This window comes from Lepus europaeus, chromosome 3 (assembly GCF_033115175.1).
Source record: "Lepus europaeus isolate LE1 chromosome 3, mLepTim1.pri, whole genome shotgun sequence".
Classification (NCBI taxonomy): Eukaryota; Metazoa; Chordata; class Mammalia; order Lagomorpha; family Leporidae; genus Lepus; species Lepus europaeus.
This window is the reverse complement of record NC_084829.1, coordinates 168,584,296-168,604,747: the sequence shown is the minus strand read 5'-3', so window position 1 is coordinate 168,604,747 and position 20,452 is coordinate 168,584,296. Positions and strand designations below refer to the sequence as shown.

The window sequence follows — 20,452 nt, the reverse complement described above, 5'->3', positions numbered from 1 at the left end:
CAGGTCATTAGCAGGGAGCTGGATCAGAAGTGGAGCAGCCGGGTCTTGAACTGGGGCCCATATGGGATGCCGGTGTGCTTTACCCTCTGTGCCACAGCACCATCCACCTTTTAAAAAAATTTTATTTGTTTTCATTTTAGTTGAAAGGCAGAAGAGAGACAGGCAGTCAGAGAGTAATCTTTTATCCAGCGGCCGTGATACCTGGGGTAGGGCCAGGTTGAAGTCAGGAGTCAGGAACTCCATGTGGGTTTCCCACATGGGAGGCAGGAACCCAAGTTCAGGGAGCTGGATTGAAAATGGAGGTGGAATTTAAACTCAGACCCTTGGATATGGAATGTGGGTGTCCCAACTGTTGTGCCAAACACCTTGCTTCTCTTATTTCCTAATTGATATTAGTTTAATACATGTGTTACTCTTTCCAGGTTGTGTAACTGCAAATCTAGCATTTGCCTGGAGCTGGTGAGCCCTCAGGCAGGAGATGTCCCGTGTGAGACAGCAAGGAGCGGGAGTCCAAGGGCTAGGAGGAGCGTTTTCCTTCCCTCTGAGTTCATGTCCTGCTCCAGGCTTATGTTGGAGATGATCCAAAGACTGGATTGGGTCTCGTGTTCTGTTGGCTAAATTAATACAAGTACCAGCGCTAGTTGCCTGCCATAGCTTTTCTGTCTGAATGTGCTTTGGGCCAGGAAAGGTGTCAGGCACAAAACACTGATTTCATGGGCCCATTATGTGATAAGCATTTTGTGCACACAAAGAGAAGACATTCATGGCTTCAAATAACATTTGACCTAATTGTGAAATTGAAGCCCATACACACAAGGATGACACCCTCAGGGAAGGCCCAGGCAGACTGTGGCCCCTGTGTGGGAGACAGCTCAGTGAGGGCGCAGGCAGACTGTGGCCCCCGTGTGGGAGACAGCTCAGTGAGGGCGCAGGCAGACTGTGGCCCCCGTGTGGGAGACAGCTCAGTGAGGGCGCAGGCAGACTGTGGCCCCCGTGTGGGAGACAGCTCAGTGAGGGCGCAGGCAGACTGTGGCCCCTGTGTGGGAGACAGCTCAGTGAGGGCGCAGGCAGACTGTGCCCCTGTGTGGGAGACAGCTCAGTGAGGGTGCAGGCAGACTGTGGCCCCCGTGTGGGAGACAGCTCAGTGAGGGTGCAGGCAGACTGTGGCCCCCGTGTGGGAGACAGCTCAGTGAGGGCGCAGGCAGACTGTGCCCCTGTGTGGGAGACAGCTCAGTGAGGGCGCAGGCAGACTGTGCCCCTGTGTGGGAGACAGCTCAGTGAGGGCGCAGGCAGACTGTGGCCCCCGTGTGGGAGACAGCTCAGTGAGGGCGCAGGCAGACTGTGGCCCCTGTGTGGGAGACAGCTCAGTGAGGGCGCAGGCAGACTGTGGCCCCTGTGTGGGAGACAGCTCAGTGAGGGCGCAGGCAGACTGTGGCCCCTGTGTGGGAGACAGCTCAGTGAGGGCGCAGGCAGACTGTGGCCCCCGTGTGGGAGACAGCTCAGTGAGGGCGCAGGCAGACTGTGGCCCCCGTGTGGGAGACAGCTCAGTGAGGGCGCAGGCAGACTGTGGCCCCCGTGTGGGAGACAGCTCAGTGAGGGCCCAGGCAGACTGTGGCCCCCGTGTGGGAGACAGCTCAGTGAGGGCGCAGGCAGACTGTGGCCCCCGTGTGGGAGACAGCTCAGTGAGGGCGCAGGCAGACTGTGGCCCCCGTGTGGGAGACAGCTCAGTGAGGGCGCAGGCAGACTGTGGCCCCCGTGTGGGAGACAGCTCAGTGAGGGAACAGGCAGACTGTGGCCCCCGTGTGGGAGAGAGCTCAGTGAGGGCGCAGGCAGACTGTGGCCCCCGTGTGGGAGACAGCTCAGTGAGGGCGCAGGCAGACTGTGGCCCCTGTGTGGGAGACAGCTCAGTGAGGGCACAGGCAGACTGTGGCCCCTGTGTGGGAGACAGCTCAGTGAGGGTGCAGGCAGACTGTGGCCCCCGTGTGGGAGACAGTTGAGTGAGGGAGCAGGCAGACTGTGGCCCCCGTGTCGGAGACAGCTCAGTTCGGTTACTGTCAGAAGGCAACTTGCTTCAGGGAGATTAATGCTCTCCAGTTTAGTCATTTTGAAAGCTTCTTGGATAAGTTATGTTTTGTGCAAGCACCCTTGAACTAACCATTAAAATGGAAATAATTAACATCTTATGTCAGGAAAAGGAAAACCAAATGAATGAGTACGACACTTAAAACAATTAATGTTGGAAGAAAGATGATAGGCAGGAGCGAGATCTTAGGTACATTCTAGAACAGTCCATGAAAATAAAGTGAGACAACCATGTGTCCCAGACACCGAGGGAGCCGCTGTGAGCTAGAGCTTCCTCCACGGGTTCATAAAGAGGATTTATGAGAACAGAGCCGCAAGTGGTTGGTGATGTTTAGCGGAATAGTCAGCAAGTAGACAGCTCATGACATTTGTTCCATGAACATGGAGTCCTTTTCGGTAAAGGCACTTTATGATCCACATGAAATGTAGCCGTGAAATATCACAAGGGAGCAGCTTACAGTATTGTCCAGTATGTGCTATTATCCACGTACAGTTGTCTCCCATTTGGTTATGGAGGTTGGAAGGAATGGAAGTGCATGGCGGTCTCATAGCTATTGCTGTTTTTATTTTGAACAATCTCGGGGTGATTGGCATAATGCAGTCCACATTGTGTCTAAGTTGTGGCTATCAATAGCTGTATGTTGTTTTCTTAAAGGAAGTCCTTCAGGGAGACGTTGTGGTGCAGTGGGTCAAGCTGCTGTGTGGGACACCCGATTCCCAAGGCAGAGGGCATGGTTCGACTTCCAGTCCAGCTTCCTGCCAACGCACATCCTTGGGGTCAGCAGATGATGGCTCAAGAACTCGTGTCCCTGCCACCCACATGGGAGACACAGGTGGAGTTTGGGGCTCCTGGCTTTGGCCTGACCTTCCAGCTGTTGGGGGCGACTGGAGAGAGAAGCAGCGGATGGAAGACCCACCTCTCTCTCTCTCTCTCTGCCAATCTGCCTTTCAAACAAACGATAAAATGAAAAAACTTACAAAAAGAGTCTTTCAGCATTGTAATGATGTGTAAGTTAAGTCTCTGTAATTCTCTGTATATTATTTTTCTTGTCTAAATTGAATACTGAAAAAGTTCAAGGAAAGTGCCCTCCCCGCTAGGGTCCTGGAGTCCCACTGGAGTACTCAGCAGACAGAGCTGACTCTCGGCCCCGTGTGCTGTGCACCCTGTTTGTCAAGCATGGCGTGGAATTCCAGCTGCACAGTGGCTTCCAGGGCCCGGTGGGATGGAAGGAGTTTTACGGATGGAAGGAGGAAAAGAAACTCATGAGTGGCCATGATGCATGTCTTGTTAGTATCAGTCTTCACTGCTAGACAGTAGACATGGAGGGAGGTAGACCACAGGATAGATACATTCTGATTGATGGAGGGAGGGGGACTTACTGACTGCGTGGGTGATAGATAACAAGACACATTCTGGTTGTTGGAGGAAGAGGAGTTTATTGATTGGAGGATAAGAAAAATACATTTTGATTGATGCAGGAACTGGGGTTTCCAGACTGACTGATGACTGATTGAAGGATAATGGAAGATACATTCTGATTGTTGGAGGAGGAGGGATTTACCAAATGAAAGATAAGAGCTGATACATTCTCAATGATGAAGGAAGGGAGAGACTGACTGATCGGATGAGAGACAACAAGACTCATTCTTATTGTTGGAGGCAGGAGAAGTTAATGCCTGACTCACTGGTTGGGTGATAGAGGGAGATACATTCTGACTGATGGAGGAAGGGAGAGTCACTGACTGATCGGATGAGAGACAACAAGACTCATTCTTATTGTTGGAGGCAGGAGAAGTTAATGCCTGACTCACTGATTGGGTGATCGAGGGAGATACATTCTGACTGATGGAGGAAGGGGGGTTTGCTGACTGATCAGGGTGGTTCAGGATACTTTCTGATCAATGGAGGAAAGTGTGTCGCTGGTTGGAGGAAAAGGGAAGGTACAGTGTGGTACTGGAGCCGCTGGCTGACTCACTGAGTGGAGCGGATCAGAGATACACCCTGCTTGATGGAGGAATGGGGGTTTATTGGAGGTAAAGGAAGATACAGGCCACTTGTGGAGGAAGGCTGACTGACTGGCTGGGGAGTAAGGGGAGATACATTGTATCGACGGGTGTTTACTGACTGAAGAATAATGGGGATGACTGATGGAGGAAGGGAGCTAGTGACCGACTGGCCCTGATGAGAGCATAGCGAAGATGCGTTCTGACTTACGGAGAACGGGATGTCCTTACCGACTCACAGACTGAGGAAGAACTAAGGCACATTCCGACTGATGGGGGGTGGCGATGCGATGACTGATCGATGAGGGGGGGTGATGCGATGACTGATTGGGGGGGGCGATGCGATGACTGATCTATGAGGGGGGGTGATGCGATGACTGATGAGGGGGGGCGATGCGATGACTGATCTATGAGGGGGGGTGATGCGATGACTGATGAGGGGGGGCGATGCGATGACTGATCTATGAGGGGGGGTGATGCGATGACTGATGAGGGGGGGCGATGCGATGACTGATCTATGAGGGGGGGTGATGCGATGACTGATTGAGGGGGGGGCGATGCGATGACTGATGGGGGGGCGATGCGATGACTGATGGGGGGGCGATGCGATGACTGATTGGGGGGGGGCGATGCGATGACTGATCGATCGGAAGATAAGAGAGGATACATTCTGATTGCTGGAGGGTAGGGCCTTACTGCCTGCCTGCCTGAGGAGAGGACAGCAGAGTGTCACATCCTCCAGCTCCCTCCAGGGGCCACTCAGGCTCCGTGGCAGAGACACCCTTGGGCCGGAGGCAGAGGGAGGTGGGAAACCACGAGCAGGTTGGCCTCACTGAGTTCCTGTCTCTCCTCCATCATGGCTGCCTGTCCTTCCTTGTAGCTCAGGCATCTGGCGTGTACAGAGGATTCCAGATTGGAGGAGCTGGTTATATAAGGTGGAATTTGTTTTAACAGGAACCTTTACTGTGCTATACATGCAACCTTGTGAACGAAATCAGAAAATTCTGTTACTAAGCTTCCTTCACAAATTCTGTTAGGATCAGTCCGTCCTGGGAGAACTGGAGGGCCACGTGGGCCCAGTGACTGCCGTTGAGTTCTGTCCTTGGCAAGCAGATGTGGTCATCTCGGTGTCTGAAGACAGAAGCTTTAAGGTACAGTGTGGACCCTGGACAGATAGCCTGTGACGTAGACGGTGGTGTAGTGCTTTCGGTTTGTGGCCACTGGCGTGTAATTAAAAAAATTCATTTATTTGAGAGGAAAGGAAGAAGGAGGAGGAGGGAGAAAAAGAGTGAGCGAGGGAGCGAGAAAGAGAGAGAAAGATTCCCTGTCCGCCGTTTTATTCCCCATGTGCTCGCCACCCCTGGGCCTGGGCCAGGCCGACGCCAGGCACCCAGAACTCAACGTAGACCTCCCACAGGGATGTCGAGAACCCAACCACTTTGAGTCCTCACTGTTGCCCCCCAGGGTCTGCCTTAGCGGGAGGTTGGGGTACGGGGTGGTCTGGGCTCTGGCCCAAGCACTGATATGGGTGTCTTGACCACTGGGCCACGTTCCTGCCACGTTTCTGTAAGAAGGCCGGTGCCCTGAATCCCAGTGCGGAAAAGCAATCCTGGTGTTTGGGCTGGCTGGAGGGCCGGCTTAGGACCCTGCATTCTCTCACTGGCTGGTGTCAACGACGGGGGCCCCTCCACTGACCCGGGTCCCGGAGCTAAGAGCTGACTTCTGTCCACGGGGACTCAGAGCAGGAACGCCAGCTTCCAGCCTCGCGTGACTCAGAGCTGAAGGAGGCTTTCCAGAGAATTCATTGAAATGCAATTCAGTGCCAAGAGCTCCAAGTTGGCTACATTATTATTTAACTCACAACGAGAGGGCGTTGCACCTTGAACTCTGAGAAAAGAAGTGGGGGTGGGGGTGGGGTGGGGGGGTGTGTGTCTGGGGGGTGGAGAGGTGGGGGGGATGGGGGGCATGGGCTGTCAGTGCACATTGGATGAGAGAGGTTGTGACAATGTCTTCCTCCGTCATTTCGAGATTCCCACCTGGTAAAACCCTTTAAACCGCCTAAGAATGTTGAGTTTCCCTGCCCTGTGCAGTGGTCTGAGCGCCAGTGAATGCCAGGGGCACCACTAACCCGCCACTGTTGCATGAATTAGCTCTGTTGTGCCCTGCTTTCCTTAGCTGAAACAGGGAATGGTGGGGCTGCTGCTTCCCTGTTGGTCTGGGAATGAGAGGAGATGACTCTGGAAGCATCAGAGCCGGTCCTGACGGTGGGCAAGCGGTGTCCCCAGCAACGGAGCAGCCCTGCCGTCCGGACTCAGCCCCGGGCCTGGGTGGCCGCACTGTCTCCCCCTTCATATGCCCTTGGCAGGGTCAGGATCCGGGAAGCCTTTCTAACCTTGTCCTAGCTTTGTGGCTTCCAACTTCCTTTAAATCTACATGTGGTTATTTTTGGAAGTGTTTTAACTTTATTGTTATTTTTTGTTATGATTCCGCCACTTTTATTGTGTTTCCATAGTTTTATTATTTATATAACACTTATTTTATTATTTTCTTTTAGATAACCATTCATATAGGTCAATTGTGATTAGGTATAACTTTTAGTTCAACTTACAGCAAAAATGGCAACATTTTCCCTCTTCTAAAGAAACCTGTGTTTGTCCAAAGGTCTGGGACCTTTCCCGGGAGTCATTACTGTACAGTTCGTCTGTGCTCACAGGTAAATTTAAAGGCCTTTCCTGCCCTGTAAATAGGCTGTGTGTCGCCCAAGCTCCCCAGGCACGTGCCCCTGCCCAGGGAGGGATGCTCTGGGGCCCTGAATCAGCCTGCTCACGCCAGACAGCCCTGCCCTCCCGTCCACACATGGGAAGGGTTCACTTAATAGCTGATGTCTTCGAAGGTTCTAACTTGAAATTCGACGTATGTCTGGAACCTGAGCCTTGTTGTTCCCAGTGTGAAATTCACCTGCTCTCAGACGATGGGGTTGGGAGGGCCCTGTGCTGCCCCGCAGAGAGCAGGCCCAGAGCTGTGGGTGCTCGTGGTGCTCTGAGGGCTGGGGACGGATGTGCACAGCTCCCAAATTCCACGTGGCTGTGCTTTCTTCACACTGCTTTTTCCTGGAGCCAACACCCGCCCCCCAGGTGAGGGTGTTGGGGCCAAGCACGGCAGGGCTCCTCCAGCACAGGTGGGTGTGGTGGGTGTTGCAGCCCCCACCTCTTTCCCTCTGCTGTGTGGTGGTGCTTGTTCTAGCATTGGGTTTGCTTTTCCTGTGTGCACATTCTGTCTCACTGGGGAGGGAGAGTAGGTTACCATGAGGTGGAAATGCCACTTAAGATCCTTGGTGACCTGGTAGGGTTGCATTTTCCCAAAGATGCAACAGTTCTTCTGAGGTTCATTTTTCCATGTGTAGGACATAGTATTTTAATAACTCGAATATATTTACCAGTCTCAAGGCGAGAGCACATTTCTTGGGAGTATGCTGGCATTTTCTTTCTGAAATTAATTTATAAAGTTGATTTTGGATGTTTTTCTTTGTCCACTTATTTAATTGTCTTTCTAAATTCATGGCAATTTTGAGAAAATTTTAAATGACATCGTAATGAACTTTTTTTTTTATTTTTTAAAGGATTTATTTATTTGAAAGAGTTACAGAAACACACATACACACAAACCCACACACAGACACATACACATTTTCCGTCTGCTGGTTCACTCATCAGATGGCCACAGTGGCCAGGACAGAGCCAGGCCAAAGCCAGGAGCCAGGAGCTTCATCCTGGTCTCCTACGTAGGTGCGGGGGCCCAGATACTTGGGCTATCTTCCGTTGCTTTTCCCAGGTGCATTAGCAGGGAGCTGGATCCAAAGTGGGACAGCCGGGGCATGAACCAGTACCCGTATGGGATGCCAGTGTTGTAGGTGGCAGCTTTATCTGCTATGCCACAGCACTGGCCCCAACAATCTCCTTTTACATTTTTACTTATTTTCACTTTATTTCAAAGGCACAGAAGGAGAAATAGAAAGAATTACCCATTTGCTGGTTTAGTGTGTAATGCTTTCAACAGCCAAGATTGGACCAGGCAAGCCGGGGACACAGAGCTCAAGTCGAGGTCTCCTGTGTGGGTGCAGGGACCCAAGTATTTGGGCCACCTTCTGCTGCTTCCCAGGGGACACATTTCCAGGAAAATGGATCAGAGTGCAGTGGCTGGGACTGAACCACACACTTGGATGTGGGATGTGCTTATCTGAAGCAGTAACCTAACCCCTGTGCTACGTAGCTGCCCGTGGGCAACAGGTTTTGTCTTTGTTTTTTAAGCAAGATATCGGCTTTCATCACTAAGTCCATACTGTTATTATTCCCAGCTGACTCCGGAATCGTTCTGCTCCAGGTGCCTGTGCTGGTCTCTGGGTCAGGGCCTGGGAAGTTGGATTCGGCAGCTGCATTGGTGGTGGGCTGGAATTCAGAGCGGCGTGGGCTTTCTCTTGGGGCAGCTGCATTGGTGGTGGGCTGGAATTCACAGCGCTGCGGGCTTTCTCTTGGGGCAGCTGCATTGGTGGTGGGCTGGAATTCAGAGCGGCGCGGGCTTTCTCTTGGGGCAGCTGCATTGGTGGTGGGCTGGAATTCAGAGCAGCGCGGGCTTTCTCTTGGGGCAGCTGCATTGGTGGTGGGCTGGAATTCAGAGCGCCACGGAGCCTCAGGCTTTCTCTTGGGGCAGCTGCATTGGTGGTGGGCTGGAATTCAGAGCGGCGCGGGCTTTCTCTTGGGGCAGCTGCATCATCTCCCTCGTGATGATGTGGTTTTCAGAATCAGTGTTCACTTACAGTTTTTACCTCTTGGTTAAAGAAGTAATTTCAGAATATTTTAAACTGAGTTCAAACTTGACTGAGAGAAATATGAGGGGCTGGCATTGTGGCGTGGCATGTTAGGTTAGCACCTGTGGCACGTCACCGCCTGTGGCACCTGCATCCCTTATGAGTGCTGGTTCAAGTCCCGGCTGTTCGATTTCAGGCCCAGCTCCCTGCTAATGGCCTGAGAAAAGCAACAGAAGATGGCACAGGTGCTGGGGCCTCTGTCACGATGTGGGAGACCTCGATGAACTCCTGGCAGCTGTCCGTGAACCAGCAGATGGAAGATCTCTTTCTCTCTGTCACTGTCTTTCTCACTGTAACTCTGCCTTTCAAACAAAATAAATAAGTCTTAAAAAATATTGTGATAGTTTTTGGCTCACAAGGTAGTAGGTGTTGTAAAGCTTGGCGTTTTCTGCTCTCTCCACAGCGTGTCCTCTGCTGAGTTTATACCTTGAGGCAGGCAGCAAGCAGCTTGTCACTGGGTCTGCCGATGGCCAGGTGAGAGGCCTGTTAGGGGCCCCTGGGCGTCGGGGGATGGGCGAGCCACTGTCCAGAAGCTGGGTCTGCCGATGGCCAGGTGAGAGGCCTGTTAGGGGCCCGTGTGCGTCAGCGGTGGGCCCCTGGGCGTCGGGGGATGGGCGAGCCACTGTCCAGAAGCTGATGTGTGGCCCTGGACCTCACCAGGGCCTACCCATAGAGCCGAGAGCGTCGGCTGCGTGTATCTGAAAGTTTGAAGATAGTTGATGTTTCAGAGAGTTTTGGGAGCGATTACTGTGGGGTCATTTCAGAAAGCATGGAGAAAGTTGCGGTCGCTATGATCTGAGAACGTCACTTATGTGGAGATGGAGTTGTTTTTGTCTCTCCCTGAGTCTTGTCACCAGATGGCTTTGGAGCCGCACCGTGTTGTGTGTGGAGAGGCTGGCCCTGGGCTGTTGGACGCCCAGCAGAGCTCGGCCTGACCCGACGCCAGCGTCTGCCCTGGCGAGCCCATCAGAGCTAGGGCTTGGGCGGCGGAAGGATGGTGCGCGTGCGCTTCCGGCCTGCGGCCCTCCGGGTCACCCCATGGAGTCGTGGTGAGCGGTGTGCGTCCCTGTGCCTTGCTTTCACAGCTGTGGATATTCAGTTTGGCAGAAAGACATCGATACCGCCTTGTGGCCCACATGGACCTGAGGAAGAGGAGAGAGGCCTTCTTCACTCGAAGGCTGAAGTCCCGGCTGTGCACGCTGCCAGGTGCGTTGTCCCCTCCCCAGCGCGTGCCAGTGACGAGTGACGGCTGCCTCTGCTTCCCAGGGCGCTGGGTCCAGGGCCCCGTTGGAGGAAGTGGAGAGAGCACCGAGGAGAAAGTCCCTCATTTGGAAAGTTTGGGGTCCGGGCCTCAGATGGCTGCTGGGGCGCCGGCGGGTCATGTGAGGGACAGAGGAGTGGGGTGCAGACACAGGTACGAGGGGTGGGGTGTAGGGGCTGTCGTGGGGGTCAGGGCGGCCACCCCCAGCCCCAGCGGCGGTTCCTGATGAGCAGGCGCCCACCTGGTCTGCTCCCCGGGGTAGCTTCCCCTTGTCCACATCCTAGTCCTATTTGCACGTCCCAGGAGCAGGCCCCGCTGGGAACAGTGCTGGTTAGTTTTGGTGCTGTTGGTGCCTTCCTTCATGGGCCTTGAGGACTTTTGAGGTCACCATGGATGTCTCCTTACTCTTTCTTGTAGTTTTGTTTGTTGCAGATGGCTTCATATGGTTTCCTGTTGTGCGAGGTTAGAAATTACCTTTATCTAACAGGCTTGTGGTTTTCTTTCTTTCTTTCTTTCTTTCTTTCTTTCTTTCTTTCTTTCTTTCTTTCTTTCTTCCTTCCTTCCTTCCTTCCTTCCTTCCTTCCTTCCTTCCTTCCTTCCTTTCTTTTTCTTCTTCTTCCTCTTCCTCTTCTTCTTTTTAAAAGATTGATTTATTTATTTGAAAGAGGCACAGAAAAGGAGAGGCAGAGGTAGAGAGAGAGACAAATCTTCTATCTGCCGATTCACTCCCCAAACTGCTGCCAGGGCTGGGCCAGGCCTCTCCCAGGAGCCTTACAAGGGAGCTGGATTGGAAGTGAAGCAGCCAGGACTTGAACCAGCACCCTTATGGGATGCCGCTTCTCCCTCCCGCGCCGCCTGTGTTTTTCTGATGGCTTAGGCCTTGGCTTTCATTGCTGTGTTTATGCTATGTATACCTGTTTATTACTGAAGCAATTCTTTTTTTTTTTTTTTGACAGCCAGAGTTAGTGAGAGAGAGAGAGACAGAGAGAAAGGTCTTCCTTTCCGTTGGTTCACCCCCCAAATGGCTGCTGCAGCCGGCGCGCTGTGCTGATCCAAAGCCAGGAGCCAGGTGCTTCCTCCTGGTCTCCCATGCGGGTGCAGGGACCCAAGCACCTGGGCATCCTCCACTGCCCTCCTGGGCCATAGCAGAGAGCTGGACTGGAAAAGGAGCAACCGGGACAGAATCCAGTGCCCCAACCGGGACTAGAACCTGGGGTGCTGGTACCGCAGGCGGAGGATTAGCCAAGTGACCCATAGCGCCAGCCCATGATTATAGTAAAGTCATGCAAATGTAGTAAAGGAGACAGATGCATAAGCTGGAATTCAGGAGCAAACATTTCCGAACTTCCAGTTTTTTTCTCCCATCGGAGCTATATGGTGATCTGTATGATACATACAAGGATCATCAGTCAGGGGCGTTCTGCTGAATGTTGGTGTCCAGAGTCTTCACTGGGGAGGGGGCACAGATGCCTGCACGAGTGACCCGAGTTACGCGGTCTCTAGTCTTTCCAGAGGTCAGACCAGTCATGGGTTCCAAGACCCAAGATATGAAAAGATGTTCTTACCAAGAAAGATAACAACTTAGAGTTTATTTCCCGGGAACCCCAAGGCCATTCCTTTCTTTGCAATATGCACCATTTGAACACTCCCCACATGGGTGGCTATCCATTTACTGAATAGTTTTTAAAAAATGTATATAACAGGTAGAGCTATAGACAGTGAGAGAGAGACAGAAAGGTCTTCCTTCTGCTGGTTCACTCCCCAAATGGCCCCACGGCCAGTGTCACGCAGATCCAAAGCCAGGAGCCAGGCACCTCCTCCTGGTCTCCCATGCGGGTGCAGGGCCCAAGCACCTAGGCCATCCTCCACTGCCTTCCTGGGCCACAGCAGAGAGCTGGACTGGAAGTGGAGCAACCGGGACAGGATCTGGCGCCCATATGGGATGCCGGCACCACAGGCGGAGGATTAACCTAGTGAGCCACGGCGCCAGCCCTACTGAATAGTTTAATTCAGCAGCATGACAATGTCATTGAGGAGCCAGGGGTGTCCTCCATCTAGTCATCCTCAGAGTTTCTATGGTGTCCCCACTCATGGCTGTAAAAGGCCAAAGCACTTCCGAGCAAAGTGAGGAGAAATAATAACTATTTTTAAAGACGATGGTGTGTCTCCTTGCACCAAAGGCAGAAACCTTTTCCAGGAGCCCCAAGGATCATCCCCCTCAGCCTGCATGGAGCTGATTGAATCAATGTTCATTCTTTGAGCCATCATGAGAAATCGTTAGAACGGCCACGTGTCTGTTCCTGAGGCGTCCTAAGAGGTGGATAGAATGATCCCACGTCTATTCCTAACCATCATAAGAGGGGGCTAGAGGGGCCAGCATTGTGGCATAGTGGGTTAAGCCACTCCCTGTGACACCAGCATCCCATATGGCACCAGTTCATGTCCCAGCTGCTCCACTTGCGATCCAGCTCCCTGATAACGGCCCGGGAAAAGCAGTGGAAGATGGCCCAAGTGCTTGGGCCCCTGCCACCCACGTGGGAGACCTGGATGAAGCTCCTGGCTCAGCCCTGGCTGTTGTAGCCACTTGGGTAGTGACCCAGTGATTAGAAGATTGATCTCTCCATCTCTCTCACTTTCTCTCTGTCTCTTCCTTCTGTAACTCTGACTTTCAGATAAGTAACTCAATCTTAAAAAAAAAAAAAAAGAGAGAGGTGCTTACAATGATCACTTTTCCATCCCCGAGCCATCATGGGCCGTGGTTAGAAGGATCCCATGTCCATCCCCGAGCCATCATGGGCCGTGGTTAGAAGGATCCCATGTCCATCCCTGAGCCATCATGGGCCGTGGTTAGAAGGATCCCATGTCCATCCCCGAGCCATCATGGGCCGTGGTTAGAAGGATCCCATGTCCATCCCTGAGCCATCATGGGCCGTGGTTAGAAGGATCCATGTCCATCCCCGAGCCATCATGGGCCGTGGTTAGAAGGATCCCATGTCCATCCCCGAGCCATCATGGGCCGTGGTTAGAAGGATCCCATGTCCATCCCTGAGCCATCATGGGCCGTGGTTAGAAGGATCCCATGTCCATCCCTGAGCCATCATGGGCCGTGGTTAGAAGGATCCCACGTCTATTCCTAACCATCATAAGAGGGGGCTAGAGGGGCCAGCATTGTGGCATAGTGGGTTAAGCCACTCCCTGTGACACCAGCATCCCATATGGCACCAGTTAATGTCCCAGCTGCTCCACTTGCAATCCAGCTCCCTGATAATGGCCTGGGAAAAGCAGTGAAAGAAGGCCCAAGTGCTTGGGCCCCTGCCACCCACGTGGGAGACCTGGATGAAGCTCCTGGCTCAGCCCTGGCTGTTGTAGCCACTTGGGTAGTGACCCAGTGACTAGAAGATTGATCTCTCCGTCTCTCTCACTTTCTCTCTGTCTCTTCCTTCTGTAACTCTGACTTTCAGATAAGTAACTCAATCTTAAAAAAAAAAAAGAGAGGTGCTTACAATGATCACTTTTCCATCCCCGAGCCATCATGGGCTGTGGTTAGAAGGATCCATGTCCATCCCCGAGCCAACATGGGCCGTGGTTAGAAGGATCCCATGTCCATCCCCGAGCCATCATGGGCCGTGGTTAGAAGGATCCCATGTCCATCCCCGAGCCATCATGGGCCGTGGTTAGAAGGATCCATGTCCATCCCCGAGCCATCATGGGCCGTGGTTAGAAGGATCCCATGTCCATCCCCGAGCCATCATGGGCCGTGGTTAGAAGGATCCATGTCCATCCCCGAGCCATCATGGGCCGTGGTTAGAAGGATCCTTGTCCATCCCCGAGCCATCATGGGCCGTGGTTAGAAGGATCCTTGTCCATCCCCGAGCCATCGTGAGAAGGAGATTGACTTTCTGACTCCTGGTTTCAGCTTAACCCAGCCCTGCCCATCTCAGGGGCCTGGGGAGTGAACCAGCGGATGGGGGCACTCTGTTCGTATCTCTCTCTCTCTGCCTTTCTAAGAAAAGAAAAAAAAAAACTCCACTAACACATCTGCCAGGTTGATCATAATCTGTAAGACGTGCAGAACGTCAGGGAGCTAACAGTGATCTCTCTGACCTTCCCGGTTCTTAACTGGAACCCCCGGCTTCTGTTGCAGGGTTCTTGCCTGCTGATGCACAAAGCGATTTGAGCATGAGGTGTGGGTGGATAGTGGAGGAGTAAGATTTAGCAGCAAAGAGAAAGTACACAGTTCAGCTATTCTCGGGATACACTTACTGCTGCGTTCCCCTGTATTAATCACTCGCCTTTATTGGAAATTTATCTTCACTTTCTTTGAAGAGACAGAGACAGACCCACACATACATACAGATCTTCCGTCTGCTGCTTTGTTCCCCAACTACCAACACTCAGGGCTGGGCCAAGCCCAAGCAAAGAGCCAGGAGCACCATCTGGGCTTCCCACGTGGTGGCAGACACCCACGTCGTGGAGCCACTGTCTGCCGCCTCTCGGCGTGCACGCTAGCAGGAAACCAGGCAGTGACGCGCAGTGCAGGTGTCCCGAGCAGCTTCTTAACCGCGCTGCCCCAGTGCCCTTCACTGTCGGCCTTGGAACTTGACTGACGATTCCGTCTCATTTCTCAGATCATCAGTGATTCTGTTCCTTAGGTGAGAGGCAGCTTCGCTCCACAAATGAACCGGAAAGAGAAGAGGTTGAAGCGACACTTCCCATCCTGAGCTTTGGACACTGTGACCTTTCACCCGTTCTGAATTCTGAGTGTGGTTTGTAAGTGGGGTGAATCTGGCCAAAGCCAGAGAGGGAAAACCTCTTACATGGATGAAATGGCCAATGGGTTCAGTTTTTAAGAATGACCAAAATGGAGCCCAATAGCTTCTGTCTGATTATGACTAGCCGTGAGCGTTCTCAGGTGCCTAGTTCGTTGCAAGTGGTGAAACCGGTCAGTTGGTCAGCTGGGCCCACGAATGAACCCATGGGAGATGAAGGCTGCTTTGCTGCTCCAGCTGGGGCTGGAAGGAGGAGGCCCTGTGAGCACAGCGGAGCTGGGGGGCCGCGCGAGCCCAAGCCTGGCACCCCGCACAGAGCTCTGTCTATCTGCTGACAGCAGCACTCACACCTGTGGTGGCGTCTGTGTCACTCTGCTGCCGTGGGCCAGTGCGTTTTCTACTTGAGTTTATTTTGTCATCACAGACGCAGCTGGCAGCATCTGTAGTTATGGGGCTGCCGTGGCATCGGATGCCCACCTGGGCCTGTAGGCGCGTCGGAGCCAGGATGCTCCCTGGGGCAGGATACTCACCTGGACTGCGATGCTGCCCTGAGTGACTCCCACCCGAGCTGGGACGCTCACCTGAGGGGTGGGCCTATAAAGGATGCAGGCTCCAGACTCTTCCATCACCTTGGATGGGAACAAGTCCCATGCGCTCCAGAGTGGAGCTGGGTCAGGTACCAGGCTATGGCCATTTTGAGTTAGTTGTCTTCAGTAGACTGTGGGTACCTGGGAATCTCAACAGTGAGTTCAAAAGTTACTTACAAGTTGTAGGAACCACCCAGTGCTTTGGCAGATAGGGTCGCCTGAGGGACCTGGAGCCATGTGGGTGCTCCCCCTCCTGTGAGGAGAACCGGAACCAGCAGGTGCTCAGTGGGCGGTGTGGCCCTGGCTGCGAGGCGTCGGGTCAGCAGGATGCTGTCCCCCTCCCTCAGGGCCAGCTGCGCCTCCCAGAACTCCAGACACTTGTGGATTGGGAGCACTGCCGGCTTGTTCATGCTGAACCTGGCAAACTTTGACCTGGAAGCTGTTTTACAGTACAAGGGTAAGATCATAAACTCAAATGGCCTTTGATAGAAACTGCATAGGACTTTAGAATTTTCACCTGACTGATGCCTGGTTAGTCAGAAGGTTTGGTGTAGATCTTGTCGTTTGGGCTTGAGGGTAAGAGTGTTCGGTCCTTAGTGGCAGATGCACGTAGCCCACGTGCCCCGTGAACGTCGGGCATTCTTGTCTCTCCAAGGCTCTGACAGCGTCATCCCTAACCCCTGCAGAGCACCTGACGTCTGCCCTAGACGTCCTCACCAGCTCCTGGGCCGCAGGGTGTCTCAGCCACTCCAGTCCTGGCCCTCGCCTCCGCTTTTGTCCCCAGCAAAACTGTGGGAATAGTTCGCACACCTCACCTGTTCCTGCCACACGCGTTCCCAGGAACACGCAGTCTGAGGGTTTCCAGTTCCTCCTCTTCTCTTGCCCAGAGCCCCAGCCGATCTCCTGCTCCGGTCAAAAGTCCCGGAGCCACCCTGGTTTCTCAGCAAATTCGATGATCATCCCTGCTGTAAACCTTCCCGCGTGGAGACTGGCCGGGCCCACGTCAGCTCCACCTCCTCGGAGGCCACGCGCTCTTCTCGTCAGCTGCCTGTCTACGTGGCTGCCTCCCCCTGCCCCTGGGCCTCCCAGCTCTCTGCCAGTCTCTGGCTTCAGACTGGGTTGCAGGTTCCTGTTTCAAACTGTTTCTTCCCCAGCACTGTCACAACTCATTTATGTTGTGATCTCATGCTGGATTCTGGCTTCTCCACCAGCCCACACTGCCCGAGAGGAAGGAGCCCATGCCCCCCCTGGGGAGGGCCCCAGCACCGTGCCTGGCCTGGGGTGGGCGCCTGCAGACAGGAGGCAGAGCAGCCAGTGAATGCTGGCCTCTAAAATGTCATTTGTTTATGTTTGAAAATCAAGATTTCCGGAGCCTTAGCATTCGAGTTGCTGGGTCATGTGCAGTGATGAGTGGAGCCCATGAGCATAAGGTCGGTCATCAAGCATTTTCCATGTTACACCTGTAGCATACTCTGATCATAAGGTCAGTCATCAAACATTTCCCATGATACACCTGTAACATGCTCTGATCATAAGGTCAGCCATCAGACATTTCCCATGATACACCTGTAACATGCTCTGATCATAAGGTCGGCCATCAGACATTTCCCATGATACACCTGTCACATGCTCTGAGCACAAGGTCGGTCATCAGACATTTCCTGTGTTATACCTGTAACATGCTCCGATCATAAGGTCGGCCATCAGACATTTCCTATGATACACTTGTAACACACTCTGAGCACAAGGTCGGTCATCAGATATTTCCCGTGTTACACCTGTAACATGCTCTGATCATAAGGTCGGCCATCAGACATTTCCTATGATACACTTGTAACACACTCTGAGCACAAGGTCGGTCATCAGATATTTCCCGTGTTACACCTGTAACATGCTCCGATCATAAGGTCGGCCATCAGACATTTCCCATGATACACCTGTAATACACTCTGAGCACAAGGTCGGTCATCAAACATTTCCCATGATACACCTGTAGCATGCTCTGAGCACAAGGTCGGCCATCAGACATTTCCCATGATACACCTGTAACATGCTCTGATCATAAGGTCAGTCATCAGACATTTCCCATGATACACCTGTAACATGCTCCGATCATAAGGTCGGCCATCAGACATTTCCCATGATACACCTGTAATACACTCTGAGCACAAGGTCGGTCATCAGACATTTCCCATGATACACCTGTAACATACTTAGCTCTACTTTTGATTTACACTTACTTTCTTCAGCATAATATTTTAACAGCTTGCTAAGTATTAATTTTTCAAGTCTGCTTACGGCTAGAGTTGTGTGACGTGATGATTCTCTCTCGGCTCCGCCCCTCACAGGCAGTGTGCCTGCTCACCTCCTTGTTTGGAAACGAGATTGCTGTGCTGGACATCGACGTGGTGGCCCTGCTGAGGTCTCAGGGCAGCCTGGCCGCGGGGCGGAGCCTCTCTGTGCTGGCCAGGTACAGGCTCCTCCCGGTGACGCCCTCACGGCTGTATGGGGTCACAGCATCTACGTGCCTTTCTGTTAAGAAAGGAAGGAAAGTTTGGTAAACTCCCAGCTACACCCCCTGCCTGAAAGAATTGTTCTTCCTGCTTTTGCTTCTATCTTGTTTAAAACTAAGTGGTTCAGAGTGTATTTCCATGCAAAACCTTATTTTATTCTGGAATATAATTGAAGTTATAAAATCGTACTTTGATTAAAATAGATTGATTTTTCTCTTGCTGGAGTAAGAATCATCTTGATAGTTTCCTTTCCGAACACTGTCTGTGCCTCGCACCACGAGTTAGTCACTGTGATCCTTAGAGATCGTATTTCCTTGACGTAACTCTGTCTCATACCTGTTTGCTCTCACAGTGTGGTTTTGTTTAATTTTAGCTCCTGTGTCTCACCGACATCGCCACTCTATTGTGGAACTGTTAAGGGGAAAAGAACGAAGCCTGTCAGTCAGACACAACCCGGTTAGTGTGACATACCGTGGGGCAGAAGCCGCAGACGCGTTCCTCCCGTTACAGCCCACGTGTGCCAAACTCTGTCCATTTCTGTCCGCTTCATGGGTCAGAAGCGCAAAGTTCACTTCTGTTATCCCTCCGTAACTCTGTCTGTAGGCCGGCTCAGTGCTAAGAGTGTGGGGCTTGAAGGCCAGCTCGGTGCTGACAGTGTGGGGCTTGAAGGCCGGCTCGGTGCTGACAGTGTGGGGGTTGCAGTTCCTATGCTCATGTTGCTACCCCTCTCCTCCCATGTGTCCGTTACTATTGGCTTTTTGTTTTTAGTTGCTGCAATGCTCGATATGTGTGTATCTAGAATTGGTAAATTCTCCTGATAAATTGACTCCTTTTATTCTTTTGTGACAGTTTCTTTTTTTTTTTTTTAAGGATTTATTTTATGTATTTGAAAGAGTAACAGCGACAGGTAGAGCCAGAGAGAGGGAGAGAGGTCTTCTATCTACTGGTTCACTCCCCAGATGGCCGCAATGGCCAGAGCTGAGCTGATCCAAAGCCAGGAACCAGGAGCCTCCTCTGGGTCTCCCATGAGAGTGCAGGGGCCCTAGGACTTGGGCCATCCTCCACTGCTTTCCCAGGCCACAGCAGAGAGCTGGATGGGAAGAGGAGCAGCCGGGACTTAAACTGGCGCCCTTATGGGATGCCTATGGGATGCCGGTGCTGCAGGCCAGGCCTTCAGCCTGCTAAGCCACAGTGCCAGACCGTGGCATTTTCTGACTTAAAGTTTATATATCAGATGTAAGCATAGCCACAGTTGCTCTTTTTGGGTGTCCCTTACATGGAATATCTTTTTCCATCCTTCCACTTTGAGCGTAAATCTGTCTTTAAAGGCTAGTGAGGGCCCGTGCCGCGGCTCACTAGGCTAATCCTCCGCCTTGCGGTGCTGGCACACCGGGTTCTAGTCCCGATCAGGGCACCGGATTCTGTCCCGGTTGCCCCTCTTCCAGGCCAGCTCTCTGCTGTGGCCCGGGAGTGCAGTGGAGGATGGCCCAAGTGCTTGGGCCCTGTACCCCATGGGAGACCAGGATAAAGCACCTGGCTCCTGGCTCCTGCCATCGGATCAACGCGGTGCACCAGCCGCAGTGCGCCAGCTGCGGTGGCCATTGGAGGGTGAACCAACGGCAAAAAGGAAGACCTTTCTCTCTGTTTCTCTCTCTCACTGTCCACTCTGCCTGTCAAAAAATAAAAAAAAACAAAAAATTAAAAAAAAAATTAAAGGCTAGTGAGACTCTTGTAGGCAGCACACAGTGGGGTCTGCTTTGTATCTACTCCATGTATTTTTTTAAAGACTTATTTATTTGAAAGGCAGAGTTAGAGAGAGAGTGAGCAAGTGAGAGCACTTCTCCCCACTGGTTCATTCCCTCGGTAGCCACAACAGCCAGAGCTGGGCTAAGCCAAAGCAAGAACCAGGAACTTCAGGTCTCCCATGTGGGTGCAGGGGCCCAAACACTTGGGCCATCTTCCACTGCTTTTCCCAGGCCATAGCAGAGAGCTGAATTGGAAGTGGAGCAGCTGGGACATGAACTGGGGGTGCCCAGGGGGTGCTGGTGCCACAGGTCAGGGCACTACCCACGGTGCCACAAAGGTGGCTCCCACTGTGTGTCTTTTCATTGGAGAATCCAGTCTACTTGTAGTCAGGGTGTTATTATTAGATAAGAACTTCTGCTGTTTTGTTGTTTTACATTTGCTGTGTTGCTCCCTTGTTCCTTTTCTGGAAGATTGAATCATGACCTAGTGGGGTTTATCCTGGCATGCAGGGATTGTTTTTTTTCTTTTAAGATTTTATTTATTTATTTGGGAGGCAGAGTTACAGACAGAGAGAGGGAGAGACAGAGAGAGGTCTTCCATCTGCTGGAATTCCATCCCCAAATGGC

At 52.5% G+C, this 20,452-nt stretch overlaps 1 protein-coding gene across 1 annotated transcript in view; it reads left to right on the top strand.

The window, feature by feature from the left end:
• WDR27 (WD repeat domain 27) overlaps positions 1–20,452 on the top strand; it is a 200,860-nt gene that overhangs the window by 34,559 nt on the left and 145,849 nt on the right. Inside the window, exons 5-13 of the mRNA XM_062187037.1 lie at positions 5,124–5,237; positions 6,748–6,799; positions 9,354–9,424; positions 10,036–10,156; positions 14,864–14,981; positions 15,915–16,024; positions 16,930–16,997; positions 17,916–18,037; positions 18,454–18,536. Of these exons, the coding sequence (XP_062043021.1) occupies positions 5,124–5,237; positions 6,748–6,799; positions 9,354–9,424; positions 10,036–10,156; positions 14,864–14,981; positions 15,915–16,024; positions 16,930–16,997; positions 17,916–18,037; positions 18,454–18,536 (859 nt within the window). The remainder of the gene's footprint in view (positions 1–5,123; positions 5,238–6,747; positions 6,800–9,353; positions 9,425–10,035; positions 10,157–14,863; positions 14,982–15,914; positions 16,025–16,929; positions 16,998–17,915; positions 18,038–18,453; positions 18,537–20,452) is intronic.